The sequence below is a fragment of the Protopterus annectens genome, chromosome 17.part0 (assembly GCF_019279795.1).
Source record: "Protopterus annectens isolate FY-2018-M chromosome 17.part0, PAN1.0, whole genome shotgun sequence".
In the NCBI taxonomy this organism is placed as follows: domain Eukaryota; kingdom Metazoa; phylum Chordata; order Ceratodontiformes; family Protopteridae; genus Protopterus; species Protopterus annectens.
Window position 1 is genome coordinate 249,054,716 of NC_056751.1, and position 18,820 is coordinate 249,073,535.

Here is an 18,820-nt window from a genome sequence, read left to right on the forward strand (position 1 = left end):
TTCTCCCTCATGCATCATAAAATGTTGCTTCATTGCATAAAACCTAAGATCCTCAATATTACGTTAAAAAAATCTTGCTGTACTACTGATAACTTTGTGCGGTAGGCTAATGCAGGGCTATCCTGTCTCAGGGGTACAAGGTTCAAATCTCTTCCTTTCACCTTTTTACTTTGCTTTTTTTTCCATTTATTTATTTCTAAAATCTATTCATTCCCAGAGTCTAGTTGTGGCACAGAGGGCTAATATCCTCTTTGGGTGGTGGGAGGGTACAGGATTTGAATTTGTGTTTAGTGCCTTTTTACAGGGTTTGAATTTGTGTTTAGTGCCTTTTAAGGTATGTGACTTATCCTTGGTGTCTATTGGTTCCCAGAACCTTTTTTTATGGCATGCCATAGTGAGTGTCCCTGGTGTCCAGTGTTCCCCCTACCCCATTCCCCTGATTCCTGTTCTGTTTACATGCTATTCAGGTACTCATTTAAAGAATTATCCTTGGTGGTTAGTAGTTCCCCCTCATCCCCAGTCTCCATTCTGTTTACATGCCACTCAGGTTTTTGTTTAAAGAATTATCCCTTGTGGCTAGTGGTCCCCCACACCCAATATTGTAGACTCTGCTCTTTAGTCTATGAGTATGTGGAAGTGTGACCCCCACACACAAAAAAAAAACAGCTCCCTCCCAGCCCATTTGTACTCACAAACACTCATTCATTTACCCCAAAACACATATACACCACTCACACACACACTTGCCTAACTTACCCCATAACATCCCTACTACTATCTCCCAGGAAGACACATACTGCTAGGTTCATAGGTTAGTATTAGGCTAACTGTCCTTGTGAGCCATTTTAAGCCTAGCCAGTTATCCCCTGTGAGATTCAAACCCTGCACCTTGTGTTTGTAAGGCAAACACCTTAACCATTAGGCCACATACATTTATACATGCAACTCCTTGCACACATGGCCGGCCTTAGGCATAGGCAAACTAGGCAACCACCTAGGGTGCCATGAAGGCCAGCTTCTTAAAGGGCGCAGTTTTTATTTATGCATGTATTTATTTTAGTTAAGAAAGTGTGCGCTCTCCTCTGTGCCCTGTTAAAGTGTAACCGGAAGGCGGAACCATGCGGGAGGGGGGAATGCCCTCCCACTTACAGCTGCAGGTTGGCCAGGACAGTTTAAAAAAAAAAAAAACAAACTTTACTTCACAGTATGAGAGTCTGCTGTAAGGAGGAACATGAACGTGCTTGCATCACAACACGTTTGGGTGTTTGGTTTAGAAAGGTTCTGTTCCCCTCCTTTCTGCCACTTGGTTTGAGAAAGGCAAGTAACTCACACATCTATGTTTGTGTGTGGTGTCCATGCTCATGTGCACATGGTTTGTGAATTGTGTATATAATTTATTTAGCTCTGCAGTATATCTTGTGTGCTGCATAGTCATTGATGTCCCCTTAACAATATTTCCATGGTCCCATTGTAATTTATCATCAACATCCAGGCCTGTCTGCACTATCCTCTAGTACTGTGAAAGCCATGTCTTTCAACGTGATTTTATTTCAGGTCTTAGCAACAGTATGAAATTACTTTCCATGTCATGAAGTAAGTTTCATTTTGGAAATTTTGAGGAAGAATCAAAGGAGCCTGATCAGACAGACATATCCCTTAATGAGAAACAAAGAATTTTATCTATTTTAATGTAAAATGTGGGTATCAGAAAAATGTGAAGCACATCTGTGGCTATATTGCGTAGGATGCTGAATCCCACCAGACTTTCAGATTTCAAAAATATTGACTGTAGGTATTCTCAAATTACCTTGCTGAAATACTTTCTTATGACATGAGTCTGAGGGTGAAATAATATCCTTCAGCCCACTGTAATCAACAATAGGCCTTCTGAAAATCCACCAAGTGCTAATATATATTTTACTTTCGACATAATAATGCAAAATTCAAGTTTACATAAGGTAAAGTACCCTTAAACACTACAGGTTTTTGCTAAATAAGTTACATTAAGCATTGAACTATTTTTAAAGAATAATTATGAAATGTATCCTTTGTTTTTCCATTGGATTCAAATGAAACATATATTTCATTGTAACTCCACAACTCCACCACGAGCACTAGAAGGACGAATAGCCACCTGTGTTTAACGTTTTCGTTCTTTTAATAAAAACAGAACTTCATCAGAAAAGTTCTGTTTTTATTAAAAGAACGAAAACGTTAAACACAGGTGGCTATTCGTCCTTCTAGTGCTCGTGGTGGAGTTGTGGAGTTATTTTGGTTTGTTCGTTTTGTTTCAAATATATTTCATTGTATTTTTAAGCCTTTAAATAAATTTCCTGTTGGACTATAATGCCAGGATGCAGGCATATAACATAGGTTCATAGGTTGGTACTAGGCTAACAGCCCTAGGGCCTATACAAGCCTAGCCATAACAATTCCCTGGCTATTTCTTCCCACACTATTTACTTCTCTGGAAAACTGTCTAACAGGGTGACTGACATGATCTCCGGGGTGAATTTCCTTTCTCCCATCCAATCGTCAAGGTTCCTTTTGAAGAGGGCCAAAGAGGCACTCTGCTTGACGTGTATGGGCAATTTTGAGGGCCAAAGAGGCACTCTGCTTGACATGTATGGGCAATTTATTCCAGAGTCTAGGGAGTCTCTGGGTCAGAAACCTATCCCTCCAGCATGTTTTGTTTATTGTGATGACAAGGTTTAGATCCCTGGAGCATGTGGCTCTGAGGGATTGGGATTTCTTTAAGTATAGCATGTCCAACAGCTCTGTTCGACATGGCCTTCTATGTTAAGCAGAGATCGCCTCTGAATAGACGATATGCAACTGAGTATAGCTGGAGTTCAGCGTAGGGCATCTGCTTTAGGCCTGTGATTCTTTTAGTGAGGTATTTCTGCGGCCTTTCCAGTTGTTGTTGCAGATGTCTTGAGAGGTACATACCAAATGGGGCATTGTATTCTATAATGGGTCTAATGAGCACAGTGGGACAATGACCTCCTTTTTTCTGGATGAAAAGGCCTTTGTCATGAGGTGTGCCACATAGAAGGATTTCTTGACTGTTGTGGTGATGTGGTTATCAAAGGTGAGACCACTGTCCACCTGTGTCCCTAAGTCTCTTATCACACTTTCTGTGTTTAGTGTTCTGCCACCTATATGGTAATTCATGGGTACATGTTTTTTCCCAAAGGGGATAACTATACATTTCTTGGCATTGAGCTTGAACCCATGGCTCTGGCACCAAGCATCTGTTTCTGTAAGGCCCTTTTGTAGAGTATCCACATCATTTGGGGATTTAGTAATGGCTCCCAGTTTGCAGTCATCTGCGAACTTTGTTAGCCAGAGTCCCTTAGTGTTGGCCTGTACTTCATAGAAGTAGATGCCAAACAAGAGCGGTCCCAGGACTGAACCCTGAGGTACTCCACTTGTGACTTGTCTGGGGCTGGATTTAGAGTCAGCTACTTTTAAAGTGTGGCTTCTATCAGTAAGCCAATTAGCAACCCATTGGGTGACGTAGGGATTAATGCCCAGATTAGTAAGTTTATCTATGATTCCAGAGTGGGGGATGGTGTCAAAGGCTTTGGCAAGGTCTAGATAGGCTGTGTGGACCACCTTACCCTTGTCCATGGCTCTGGAGACTGATTCGAAGAAGTCAGTCAGGTTCAGGAGACAAGATTGGCCCTTCACGAACCCAAACTGGGTGGGGTCCAGTGTTTGAAGGTTGCCAATGTCTTTGTTTATAAGTTCCATGATAATATGCTCCATGGCCTTGCAGATAAGGCTTGTCAGACTGATGGGACGGTAGTTTCCGGGATCCAAGGTGGATCCCCCCTTGTGGAGTGGGATAACTGTAGTTCTGCGCCACTCAGTGGGCACAAAACCTGACATTTAGGTGAGGTGCCCGTTCATATTGTAGTTCATGTAATACACAGCCCGGGATGTCATCTGGTCCCATGGATGCTATATTCTTAGCTTTGGAGAGTGTGTTTTTTACCTGTGTGGCCATTATTACCGGAATTTGACAATCTTCCAGTATTGAGATGGGCCATTTAGGGGGTGAGAAGGGGGTGAAGTTGGCACTGAATTGATCTGCCAGGATATTGGCAATATCCTTGGTATCAGTATATTTAATGCCATTCTGTTTTAGCTCAGAGCAGATCTGAGCATTGCCATTTAGATTCTTGACATAGTTATAGAATGCCTTGTGGTTGTCTTTGGAATCTTTGGCAATTTTATTTTGTAACTAGCTTTGGAGGATTTTATGAGGGATCTCAGTTTCTTACTGATGCTGGTAAGGGAGTTTTTTGCATCCTGGGATTTTTCTCTTTTCTGCAACAGTTTCTTCCTTTTGTTGTAAAGTTTGTTTATGGCAGGGGACCACCAGATTGACTTCCTTTTTTTGGATGAGAGCATCTTGGTTCTATTTGGGATGGCACGATTCATGCATGAGTGGATGTGCTCGTACAGTGCCTTAGTGTAGGATTCAGCAGTTGAACTTTCAGTTCCCGTCTGCATGGGTGTCGTGAAGTTTGTCACTTCTGACTTGAGTAGCATGAAGTTAGCTTTGGAGAAGTTTTTATGGAGGTTTCCTTACTGGGGGGCGGGTGTGGGATGTGGATGTTAAGGGTGATTAGCTTATGGTCAGACCTGACTAACGAGGGGGTGACCATAGGTGTGGAGCATCGATTTCCCATGTTGGTAATGACCAGGTCTAGGATATTGGAGCCCCTGGTGGAACTATGGATTAATTGATCCAGGGCATTGGAATTTATGAATTCCAAGAACCGTTGGGCGAAGGTGTTGGCACATGAGTAGTTTTCCCAGTTAATGGCAGGGTAGTTAAAATCACCCAGTATTAGGGTGTTTGGTTCTATCTTAATATTTTCCAGTATGTTTAGAAAGGTGTAGTGGGAATCTTGGGGTATGGTGGGGGATCTGTAGCAAGCTACAATTTGGATTGCAGTCTTACCTAGTGTTAGTTGCACCTGGAGAATTTCAGACGCATTGTGTTGGGCAACTTGCCTGGTGGTGTGAATATCCTTGGTGAATATTGACACTCCTCCACCTTTAGTGTTTTGGTCCTGGTTTGGTGGCCAAAAAGTGTGGTAAGAGTTGTAGCCTGGTATTGCAGGGGTGCTTTCTGGAGCCTTGAACCAGGTCTCAGTTACTGCACAGATATCGATGTTCTCCATTTTAGGAGTGCCTCGAGAGAGTGCATTTTGAGGTTTAGACTTCTAGCATTGAGTAGCATTGCCTTCAGATTTTGCATGCTTGTACCTGTTACGGTGGTGGTTTTGTCCTTTGAACTTTGCCTAAAAAAGGCACTATAGGGGTGGCAAGAGCCTTAGCCAGTAACCGGAATCCCAGGGGCGACAGGTGCAGACCATCTCTGGCAAAGCACCGTGGTCTGTCGATCATGTCATCCCAGGCAGTCAGATACTGGATCCCCTTTGAATGACACCAGAAGCTTAGCCAATTGTTGAAGTCAATCATTTTGTCCTTATATTGTGATATCATTCTGGGTGAAGGCAGGATGCTACTCAGAGCTAGGGTCATACCTGCCTGGGCCACATGATCCGAGAGCTCTTCCATGTCTCTTTTCATGTATGGCTAAACTAGCAGAAGATACCCTTGGACATCTGTAACCAATTCTTGACTGTTTTCCTTTCTTCCTTCATTTCTTTTCTCATTTGTTTCAGGAACCCTCAAACCTCTCCACTGTCTTATGCTTTAGAATAATCTCTATCCAATAATTCAACAGGTACACAATTTTTTTCAGTAAAGAATCATTTCCTTGTGAGGATGATAAACTTTAATATACTTAAATAGCTTTAATCTTTTACAGGAGTGCATCCGAGAAAAAATATCTCATTAGACAGTGCATAAAAATAATGAATATACACTATTATCATTGCTGTTTATTATTTTTTAACTAAGTAGTTAGGTTGGTCTATTGACTTTTTTCAGTCATTATCTGGGCGGAATTAACATTAACAATACAGTAGACTAAACAAAGTTCATATCTGCAAAGGACTTCAATGCATAATGAAGTACATAAAGTAAACCACTAATAAACGTATAATGGGGGATGATATATGACATATATAGGTATATGTAGATATATAGGTAGATATATAGGTAACAGATATTGCCAATATACTGGCTGACAGATTCAGTGCCAACTTTACCCCTCTTTCTTCCCCCAAGGCACCAGTCACAATACCAGTAGATTGCCAGGCACCCAGTATTACTGCTGCACAGGTTAAAACAGTACTGTCCAAGTCCAAGAATACAGCTTCTATGGGATCTGACAATATCCCTGGTTGCGTTTTACATGAACTACAGAGTGAACTGGCACCTCGCCTGTGTGCCCTGTTCAGTCACAGCCTCACCTCAGGCTTTGTCCATACCGAATAGCACACTGCTACAGTCATCCCTCTCCACAAATGAGGAGCGACTACAGACCCTGGGAACTATCGCCCCATTAGCCTGATGAGTCTGATATGCAGAGATATGGAATGCATCATCACAGACCTAATAAACAAGGATATAGGGAATCACTCAACTCTGGATCCCACACAGTTTGGTTTTGTGAAGAGTAGATCATGCATGCACAACTTGGTCAGCTTCTTTGAGTCAGTCACCAGAGCTGTGGATGAAGGCAAGGTGGTTAATATAACCTACCTTGATCTGGCCAAAGCCTTTGATACCATTCCCCCTCAGGAATCATAGAAAAACTCACTAAGCTAGGTATCAACCCCTATATCACTAGATCGGTTGCAAACTGGCTCGCAGGTAGAACCCACAATCTGAAAACAACTGACTCCAAGTCAGTCTGCTGACCAGTCATGAGTGGAGTCCCACAGGGTTCAGTCCTGGGTCCTCTCCTGTTTGGAATCTACTTCTCTGAAGTCCAGGCCAACACGAAAGGACTCTGGCTGACAAAGTTCACAGACGATTGCAAGTTGGGGCTATTATTAACTTCCTGAGTGATGTTGACATCCTACAAAAAGACCTCACTGAGACCAACAACTGGTGTCAGAACCATGGCCTTAAGCTCAATGCCAAAAATTGTGTCATCATCCCCTTTGGTAAAAATCCACTTCCCATGAATTACCACATCGATGGTAGTCCACTGAACACAAAAGGTGTTATAAGAGATCTGGGAACACAGGTTGACAGCAACCTCTCTTTTGACCACCACATTGCCACTGTGGTCAGAACACATACATGTATGCATGGCCATACAAATGTGTTCAAGGGACCTATGGTTTGAAATAGCCCTCTCCACTGGTCATGTGCATTTTATTTGAATGTGAGTTTTTTATGCTGTTTCAATGAATTTGAGTTTTGGTGGCAGAGATGTTTACTGCTCATGCTAAGTCTTTTTGTTGTTTGTGAGACTGTATTGTTTAGCAAATGGCTATCAGTGTTTCTGCATTTTATTTCAATATCTGTAATCATTGGAGAAGTAAATAAGAAAACAGTATACACACTGATAGGTTTGAACAGTATTCATGGTAACTGGGGAGAAATAGCCAGGTAATGGAACACTGGTATGGCTGGGGAGGAGACTGCTACAAGAAGGGCTACTCAGGGGGGTCCCAATCTATTTCACTGCTTAGGGCCCCATTTTACTATAATCTGGCTATGCTAATAATTTAAAGTATGAGAATAGTTTACATGACCCCTTTCAATCCCGAAAAAATACTCACTGGTGGCAGCATCTCCTTCTTTAAGGAGGACCATGAGTGCTTCACATGCACTTATGCTGCCGTGAGTAGTGGGTTGTGAAAAATTACTGTTTTCAGAAGTGTGTCTAGGTTCATAAATGTTTGGGAACCACTGCTCTACATCAGCTGCCAGACTGCTGACAGAAATGAGTTTGAGTTTCAGTGCGTTTCAGGGTATTAAGGGATTCAGCGCATTTTCAAGGGATTATGAGTTTTAATTCATTTTCATGAAATTGTGAGCTTCAAATGAAGAAAGTTTACTGCTTCTCACGCTAAGTTAGTTTTCAGTGTAAAACTAACTGTTTTGTTTATCAAATGGCACACTGTGCTGTAGAATTTGAAAGCAGTGTTAGTAGCATAATTGTCTTTGATGCAGAAGGCTGTGTATTCTGCTCCCACACCATGTAAATGGAGTGTTAATATTGATTACTGATAATTTGGTCCATTTTAAGGGCAGATAAGGGTTCTACACTCCTAAGTATGTCCTCCTTTGTATGAGATGCCTAGCAACTATGAACTTGTCAGTTTTAGTCATTTCCTATTGCAATATTATCAGTTTACCAATTTTTTAATGCAATATAGGCAATTAATTCTTCAAGGGCAACATGCACTGAATTTGTAGCTGAAACATTGAGATGTAAAGTTCTTTGCCAGTGGCAATCTCTTCATTAGTTACAGATTTATTTAATGTGGAATTGCTCAGATGATTTCTCTTCTGCAGAGATTGTTTGTATTGAGTGATATTGGTGGATTGTAATGACAGAAGTCTGAGTGGCCTTTTATGGTTGAAATTTTCTGAAATGGGTAATTTTGTCATTATTGGTTTATACATTTTGTTTCTTTGCTTATTAAAAGAATGCTTAAAACTACAAATTTAAAACACATTCTAACAAGTGGTGCTGTATTACATAGGGAATATAATTTAATGCAATCAGGAAGTTGAATCAAAGAGTAAATACATGTATGTAAAAATGTGTGCAAGGAGTCGTCTGTTTTGAAAACAGCCCAAATGTAAATTTTATCCTCCACTGACCAGATGCATTCTCTATAAATATGGATTTTCATGCAGTTTCAGTGGCAGAGAATTTTATCGTTCATGCTAAGCCTGTTTTCATTGAGAGATTGTATTGTTTAGCAAATGGCTATCTCTGTTTGTGGTATTCTATTTTAAGCTTCCGTACACAGGAAGGAGAGAGGTTGCTATTCTTTCACTGAGCTGTAAGGTGTGCTCGCCTACCCCAGAGTAAATTAAACTGTTTAGATTAACCTAAGCAACCCTTTGAATCAAGACACATGGGCTTTTATTTTCTGAAGACATGACTTTTATAGTAAAGTATGTGTGAAAGAGAAACAGATTAAAGCAGGTTTGTTAAAGGAAATTTCCACCTTCACTTGCAGTTTAAACAACATTACAAGGTATCCTTTCTTCCATGCATTTAAATAATTAAAGGAAATGACTGGACTGGCTTTCTTGGGGTATGTATGACTGGAGTGGCTTTTTTGGGGAGTGACCCACCTGTGGGAACTTGTAGGGGTGTTTCATGAGTATGGTGTGGGTGGGGCTTAAGGGGCACCAGATCACTACTTCGCCTAGGGCACCATATCAGTTAAGGCCAGCCCTGCTTGCATACGCTTATGTATACACACCTGCTAACCCTACCTTGCTGCTAAACTCCCCAGTAATTACCTATACCACGATGGATGAAAACCACAAGCTGCAAGGAGTAGCAATGGGAATCTACATGGCCAAGTAATTATATCAGTTGCTCAGTGCAAAGATGCCTTCCCAGAGGCAGTTCCTGGGGGAGATTACATGGCTAATTAGCATATTGCTATCCCCCCTACTGCCACATTGTCATTTAGTGCAGTCACAGAGACAGCCTACTGCGATGTTGCACATCGTTGTATAAAAGCACCAAGGTAGAGATACTTATGAATTCAAAAAGGTCACCATACACCTCTTATTAACCTTTATGAATTTCCCCCATTTGTTACAATCGTCTTGAGAATAATAACCATACATACTATGAATTTTCTAACTGAAACAATGAAACACAAAATCCTTGGAATAACATTTCTGATAGGGTGAAACCAACCTCCCTGGGAGGCCAGTGCCTAAATCAGGAGAAGCCCAAGGATGCCTAAAATATATGTTTTAAAATTTCAGCTATGCATTTTTTTTTGTCAAATCAAGCTACATATAGAAGACAATAACTCAATGAATAAGTGCATTTTAAGGCACTAAGTAATTATTGATTACTTTGTGTATATCTTCTGGGGGAGCTGCAGTTGGCTTTTTACAGAAGACCATATTTTTCCAAGAATGTATTCTTTAGAATGACTGAAGAATTTTAAAACCATTAAATGTATGAGGAACTGACACAGAGTCCCAGTATGCCAGTTATGGAAACTGTCTTATTAACAGGTACGTCTCTCAGGTCAGTGAATGCCAATGTCACAAAGCTCAGTGCAGTAGCTTCTGGTGACTAGAAGATGATATCTAATGAAGGGAAGCAATGTATACCTGCTGAATTGTAGTTATACCAATGCACCCTCTTTCAGAACCATGCCAATTCTAAATGTGCATTACTCATCTGTATTTGTCTATGTGGAAGCATAAAACAATGTAAACATTTAAGTTCTCTTTCATGTCTTCTGACTGAAGTCTGTGATATACTGCACTTTAAATGGAATCAATGCACCCTATTGGGATTTAATGGAAATTACAAATGTCAACATTTATCTTTTTTTTGTAATGTGAACCAGGAGATGCATATGTTATTATCAAACTGAAATGAATCATATTTATTGATTAATTTCTGTATGTTGGAAATTTTATTTCACTATTGCATTGTTTTCCATTGAAATGAAGCATTTCCATAGCGGAATCTGTTTTTTTTTTTTTTAAATCCCATATATTCAAAATGTTAAATTTTTATGCCAAGTGTTTCGAAATATTTTGGACTGACAACTGCAGACGAGTTAACTTTTTCACCAAAACATTTGTTGATCATCCACACCTCTGTAACTGGTAATCTGACTAGCATTTTGTGGCACAGGAACACAAAAGAACGTGGACTTTCATATTACTGAATTCATTAGTTATATTCTGTCATAAGAATCACTTTGAAACTGTTAAATCCTGAGGCAAAAAGTGTTATAGAATAATTGTGTGACTAAAATAAATGTGCACATTATTGACAATTTAAGTAATTATAAACATTACTTTCTGATACTTGGCAAAGAGAAACTGCATATTCCCAGGATACTGCATAATCAAACAATGATGAACAACTACAAGACAATTTTTCTGTCTGTTTTATCTTGCGTTATTGTATAAAAAACAATGCAGATTGTTAGAGCTGCTGTTAGGAATATAATACATTCTGATATGTCAAGGTAAATAATTTCTATTCTGAATTGTTCAAATAAATAAAATGTGAATACTTGTTTCTTTAGGTTTGCTGGGCATCCTGGAAAGTATAACAAACTGTTTGAAAGATGGAGGCTAGAAGAGGTAAAGTCAGTTTTCACTTACCAAGGTCATATTTATAGTCTTTCATTAAAGAATAGCTGTATATCATGCATGCAGCCTGTTAAGGTGTAAATTAAAGAGATCTTTAAAAAGTCTATAATTTCTGAGTGAAACTACATTTGATTATATAACCATTTTAGAAAAATTGCTGTATATCAGGCTGTTTCCTAGTTCTTAAGTTCATTATTATTTTTCGGTTGTTGTTAGTGTAATCTTACACAAGTGACATATGTTTTAGGATGGGTTTAAATGCATTATTTATTTATTTATTTATTTAACATTTGTTTACCGGGGTGGTCTGACTGGGTCTACAGAACCCGTTTTCAGCAGAGGCCCTGGGAGAAAAGCTCCACATACAGTACAATACAAATACAGTATAATCCAATAAATAAAGATTACATTAGAAATACTATACAGAAAATACGTTGAAAGAATAAACTGCTACAAGATGTTGTAATATATTACTATACATCTACAAAATTCTATACAGTTAAAAATTACAGATGATAATAGTCACTCTCATCATACATGAGGTAGATAGTGTCAAAAAAAAAGTACGCAGGTAGTGCAATGTTTGACATTGACTGTTGTAATACATGCAAAATAGAATATTAGTCTGTTAGGAAAATAGCAGCCAGAAAGTTAGAGATGCAGACATATAGTGAGAGAGAGTTAAGAAGAATAGAAGCAATAAAACCTGAGCAGTAGCTTAAGGATAGGGTATAGAAGGAAAAGGAGGAGTTAGAAGAGCTTTAGGATTTTGCAGTCTGTGAGAGATTGAAATGTGACAGAAGAGGAAGACCTAAGCACTAGGCAGGCTTTATGCAGGAGCAGAGCCATGTATTTTTGAGATGATTTTTTTAAAGAGGCCTTGAAATAGATTAGGCCAGGCATAGACCTGGTAGCTAGAGGTAGTAAATTCCAATGTATAGAGACAGAGTGTGAATACAGAGTGACCAGGTTTTCTTGTGGGTTTTGAGATAGCCAAAAGATTTTTGTCTTCTGATCGTAGTTATCAATTAGATGTGTAAGGTGTGACTAGATTGGCTAGTGCAGGGCAGGCAGTAGGCTTGAAAATAAGGTTGTGCAAGGTGGATAGCTGAATAAAGGCAAGTTGGTTGGGTAGTTCAAGCCAGTTTAATTCTAGGAGTAGTTTACAGTGGTGTGTGTGATATTTAGAGTTTGTGGCAAACTTTGCAACTTTGTTGTAGCAACTTTCTTAGGGTAGAATTTTGTAAGTTAGTTAAGATGGGGGCACCATAAAGAAGAGAGGGAAATAAAAATGTTTTTGCCAGGGTAGTTTTGGTTGCTGCAGTAAGGAAATGTTTGTTTCTATATAAGATTCTCAGTTTTTGATGAGTTTTCTTTATATTTTGCTGTATATGGGGGTCAAATGAAAATTTATTGTCAATGATAATACCTAGAAGTTTGGTTTCCTACACTATTTCTATGGCAGTGTTGTCAGATGCAAGGATGTTGAAATGATCAGTGACAAGGGAGGTGTTTTTGGGATGAAAGAGTTCTAGTTTTGTCTTCTTTGGATTAAGAAAGAGTTGGGCATTTCTTAGCCAGGATTCTACTTCTGTAAAGGACTGTTGAGTTTTTGAGAGTAGTTCTGGTAGTGATTGAGCAGTGCAGTTTACGATGGAATCATCAGCGTATTCAATGAGGGTCCCAGGATGAAAGGCAGTGTGAAGGTTGTTTGTGAAAATGTTGAAGAGTAGGAGTCCTAGGATGGAGCCTTGGGGGACTCCAGTAGGGTTGTGGAGAAAGGGTGAGAGTTTGTTGGACCATTTCACTGCTTGTTTATGATACTTGAGGTAGCGCTAAAACCATTTTGCTGTGTTATGTGAGAAGCCTAGGTTAGACAGTTTGTTCAAAAGTAAGGGGTGAGACACTCTGTCAAAGGCCTTGGAGAGTTCAAGAAATACTGAGGCTTTACAGCATCCTGCATCTCTGGCCTTGTTCACGGTGTCTGTAAAAGATAATAGGGCTGTAGCTGTGCTGTGGCTAGATCGAAAGCCATGTTGGGTTTTGGTTAAAAGATTGTTTTGCAATAATTATTATATTACCTGCTGATGGATGCCTCTCTCAAGAATTTTGTATATGGGTGACAAGATGGATATAGGACAGAAATTGGATGGATCAAGAGAGTTGCCTCCTTTGTGGATGAGGGTGATGTGGGATTGTTTCCATATGGTAGGTGCTTCTGATTTAGATAAAGACCTATTTGTAAGGATACTGATTGGGTAGGCAACTGAGTTAGCAGCCAGTTTGAGGTACTATGGGGGGGAGATTGTCAGCTGAGGTAGAGCAGGGTTTTAATTTTTGTAGCAGTTTCTTAATGGTGCCAGTGGGTATGGCTGAAATAAGAATGGGGTTTGTATGACATTATGTTGAGTTTGGGGGTTACTAATGACAGGGTTAGAAGTAGTTGATGGCCTGGGGTCAGTGTCTGAATAGGTTGAAGGGTGGGGCGGTTCAGCATTAGGGTTGTTAGTTAGTAGATCTGAAATTATTATGGTTTAGTCATGGACTTAGTAGAAAAAGCCTAGTAGATTTAGAATTTGGTGCAGGTTTGTCTGTATTATCAAATTTTCCATAATTTTATATATACTTCCCTACAAAATTAAAAGTTAAATATGCTTATAATGTCAGCCTTTTGCAAAGGGCAGACTTAAGAATGCGTGGCAGTAACAGAGTTATATTTCCTTAAGAATACCTAGGCTGTCGTAGGAGTAGTACATTGGTTTTGTCATAAAAATAGTGCTATAAATATATTACTTTAGTTACTCGTGCTGTGAATGTACCTGACTGACTGAAATGCTTAATATTTGGTTTTGGTTGATGAAGAAGCCAACCTAAATTATTTTGTTACTTTGTTATTGATATTATAGTGTTTTTAGCCATAGAGTTTATACTATGAGAACATTTTTAAAGATATGAGACTGCTTTTGAACTTCAGTTATATACAGTTGTGGCATGTTCATATAAGTGTTCCTGCAATAAAGGTGTAGGCAGTAAGAAATGACTTGCTGTCCTTCTGTGGTATTATGATATGCCTCCAGAATGATACAAAATTGTATATTGGCCCAGTAAAATGGTGAGAAATGGCATCTGACTATCTGATTTGTAATACTGTGTGCTTGCGTTATAAATACAAACCTGATGGTGAAGGCAACATGAATAGAAGGGAATTATAAAAAAAAATCATAGTATTCTGCTGCAAATTATAACTTAATAGCTGTACTGATCTTCCAGATATGTTGAAAAGGATGTATAATTTTGTCAGAATACAGATTACAGTAAACTCAGAGATTACATCCTCTACTCTATGTGTATTACAGATTATTCACCATATTTCATCTTGCAGTGAGCCATATTCTTTTTAATAAGAATTGTCAGTTCTGCTATCAATATCATAAGAAATAAGTGTTTTGTATTAGCACACGTTTCCTTATTGTAGAACTATTAGAAGCTGGAATTGACAATTTTCAGTCAAAATAACCCCAAAAGTCACTCCATGCAATAAACATCTATTTCCCCCAAAATGTATCAGTTTTAAGCAACTATAAAACATGTACTTTCAGTAACTTTCCATGGTGTTCTCTCAAGTAAGCATTTGAAAATATGGGATATGTGTCATTGTTTGTTATTGTTTACATAAATAAAAGTTTACTGTGTATTTCCAGCAGAGATTTTTAGTGTCATTGAGGCTGGTATATTTGGAATATTCTTTAATCTAATCTTACTGTCACATGCCAGACTAACTCAGCTTACTTCTGGCGGATTAGTAATATATTGTGGCCTATGCCCCTTTGATGTTTTTTTTAATGGATGGACCAGCTTCTGGGGCTCTGTTGAATTGACCTAGTATGCTTGAAGAATTTGAACTATGGAGTGCAGGGTAATCTGTATGATACAAAGTGAAATACTTCTTAGTTTATTTATTCTGAGGCTGAGTAAACATATGGTCTATTGTAGTCAAGTCAAATAGTCACTATGAAGAGTTCTGCTGGAAGTTCTACTGCATAATTACTACCTCTTTTAGAGTGCTCACTGCATTTTAATGTATTTAATACAATGAAGCATCTATACTCCAAAAATGTGCATATTACATATTAACAAATTAGAAGCATTTATGTCTATATCTTAAAAGTTGGAAAAAGGCACAGCACCATCAAAAGACATTCCAATACAGACATACACACATACACGCACACAGACACACACACACACACACACACACACACACACACACACACACACACACACACACACACATACACATACATACAGATAGTTCAGGCATGGGCAATAATGCCCTTCTGCCCTGCCACTATACCAAGTAGGTATTCCCATAATAAGTGTTGATGTTGTTAAGAATATCTTAAGTAGTTCCTGCTTTAATGTAATTTGGTAGTTGAAGCATGGAGGTGTTTAGGAGAGATGGCAGTGGAGTTTTTAGCCAGATTGTTTAATGAAATCTTGGAAAGTGAGAAGATGCCTGAGGAGTGGAGAAGAAGTTTTTTGGTAACGACTGTTAAGAATAAGAGTGATGCATACAGCTGTAGTAACTACAGAGGGATAAAACTGATCAGTCACAGCATGAAGTTATGGGAAAGAGTAGTGGAAACTAAGTTAAGAAGGGAGGTAATGATTAATGAGCAGCAGTATGGTTTCATGCCGGGAAAGAGCACTACAGATGCGATGCTTGCTCTGAGGGTGTTGATGGAGAAGTATAGAGAAGTTGCATTGTGTCTGTGGATATGACAGAGTGCCTAGAGAGGAGTTGTGGCATTGTATGAGGAAGTCGGGAGTGGCAGAGAAGCATGTAAGAGTGGTACAGGATATGTATGAGGGTAGTGTAACAGTGGTGAGGTCTGCAATAGGATTGACAGATGCGTTTAAAGTGGAGGTGGGATTACATCAAGGATCAGCTCTGAGCTCTTTCTTATTTGCAATGGTGATGGACAGGTTGACAGATGAGATCAGACAGGAGTCCCCATGGACTATGATGTTTGCCGATGACATTGTGATCTGTAGTGAGAGTAGGAAGCAGGCTGAGGAGACCCTGGAGAGGTGGAGATATGCTCTAGAGAGGAGAGGAATAAAGGTCAGCAGGACTAAGACAGAATATATGTGTGTAAATGCGAGGGAAGCTAGAGGAATGGTGAGGATGCAGGGAGTAGAGTTAGCGAAGGGAGATGAATTTAAATACATGGGATTAACAGTTCAGAGTAATGGGGAGTGTGGAAGGGAGGTGAAGAAGAGAGTACAGGCAGGGTGGAGTGGGTGGAGAAGAGTGTCAGGAGTGATTTGTGACAGACGAGTACCAGTAAGAGTGAAAGGGAAGGTCTACAAGAGGGTAGTGAGACTAGCTATGTTATATGGGTTGGAGATGGTGGCATTAACAAAAAGACAGGAGTCAGAGCTGGAGGCAGCAACGTTAAAGATGTTAAGATTTGCACTGGGTGTGATGAGGATGGACAGGATTAGGAATCAGTATATTAGAGGGTCGGCTCAGGTTGGATGGTTTGGAGACCAGAAAGGCGAGATTGCATTGGTTTGGACATGTGCTGAGGAGGGATGTTGGGTATATTGGGAAAAGGATGCCAAGGATGGAGCTGCCAGGTAAGAGGAAAAAAGGGAGGCCTAAGATAAGGTTTATGGACGTGGTGAAAGAGGACATTCAGGTGGCTGGTGTGACAGAGCAAGATGCAGAGGATAGGAAGAAATGAAAACAGATGATCCTCTGTGGCAACATGGGAACAGCCAAAAGAAGAAGAAGAAGATTCCATGCATCAACTATTCTCTCAGAGAACCAATTAGTACACCTCTCATTTCTATATAATCTTCTACACAGGTTGTCTGATGATGCTCATAAATGCCCTTTATACCTGAATAAGGTCTCCTTTTAAGTGTGTGTATTAGACTCTGTATAAGTTCAGATATTTTAGTTTGTCATAATAACGCAAATTTTCACATCCATGGATGTGCTTTGTAAATTTCTGATGTACCGTTTCCAATTTACTCATATTTGTTTTCTTATAAGGTTCCCATATTGTTATTCCATAATCAAGTTTGTATCTTATATAACTAGAAAACAATGATTTCATAATTTCTGAATTCCTGTCATTTATGAATCATTTTCTGTAACTATTATTAACCAAAAGGAAAATTCAAACCTGGATCTACCCATATACCAAGGGTTTCAATCACTGTGTGCTGTATTAAATATTCACTTTTCAATCTGTATCCTCCAAATATCATATGCTTAATTTTGATGTATTTATCAGCATATTTTCCCTCTATGCCCAAATGCTCAATTTAATCAATTTCTTTTGCTGCCACGCCCTACTTATAACACATATAATCAGTTTACCCATTTCCAGTTCTTCTGCATACAGACTGTAAAACACGTGGGATGAAAAAGACAGATCTGAAAGATACAACCTAAATAAATATAGGCCTAGAACAGAACCTTGTGGGACATCCTTACTATAACCTAGAAGTTTACATGTCCAAGTACTGCAGGATACTTGCCACATACTATTTGTAAGTCATGCAGGTCTTATCGAGTTTAAATTAATACCTAGCTGATCTAACTTATTGATCACTGTTTTGTGCATGACCCTATCAAATGCTGAAGCTAAGTCTATATAAATTGCATCACAACATAATTTTTCATTTTTTCCTGTTATTATATTCTTATAGAGCAGGATTTTACAGATAGCTAGAGATGTATTTTCAATATATGCATCATGGTATAACATTTCAAGTCCCATCATTTCCAATTTTGACAATAATTTATCCAAATATCTTTCTCTATTATTTTTCCATAGCATGAAAGTAAACTTATGACTCTGGGTTTGTCCTATTCCCCTTTCTGTTAAAAGCAGGTTTAACATGTACATGTCCAGTCTTGAGGAATCTCTGCATGCTTGAATGACCTAGTGAAGAACAGATATAATGGTACTGTAAGTTCATGGGGAGGGGTGTTCTCATGTCATTTTCCCTATTCCATCTCCTCCCTGCCTGTGCTTTATTTTGGGTCCAGCTTTAGTTGTTTTTTTTTTCAATATACTCTCCCCTTTGTGGAGCCTTGCATAAGATTTTGTAAATATATCTTAATTTGGTGTGCCTGAGAATAAATTTTAGGATATACACACAGGTTATAAGTTTTCTTCAACATGTTCCTTATCTTGTCTCACACTATGGCCAGTATTCATAGTTATTTGTACAAATGAGATACAAGTATCCCTGACATTTGAGCATAGCAAAGGCAAGGTTCCTACAGGACATTTACGCTGATGCAAAATGCCATAATTATAATGAGATGCAAATAAGAAATGTTGTAAAGCAGTGTATGCTAATGAGGTGTTCTTGTGATTCATAGTCCAATAACCATATAGTATGCACATGAGTTATTGTTAGTGACGCTTTGTCTTTGATATCTGAGCTGCAATCCATGAGCTTGTTTCCAGCCATTCCTTTTGTTTGTCCAAGTATGCACAAACACTTCCCTAGCACACAAGTATATTAT

At 39.0% G+C, this 18,820-nt stretch overlaps 1 protein-coding gene across 1 annotated transcript in view; it reads left to right on the forward strand.

Moving 5' to 3' along the window:
• Positions 1 to 18,820, forward strand: part of ANO3 (anoctamin 3) — a 3,574,693-nt gene that overhangs the window by 3,290,409 nt on the left and 265,464 nt on the right. The window contains exon 20 of the mRNA XM_044059352.1: positions 11,199 to 11,256. Coding sequence (XP_043915287.1) covers positions 11,199 to 11,256 — 58 coding nt within the window. The remainder of the gene's footprint in view (positions 1 to 11,198; positions 11,257 to 18,820) is intronic.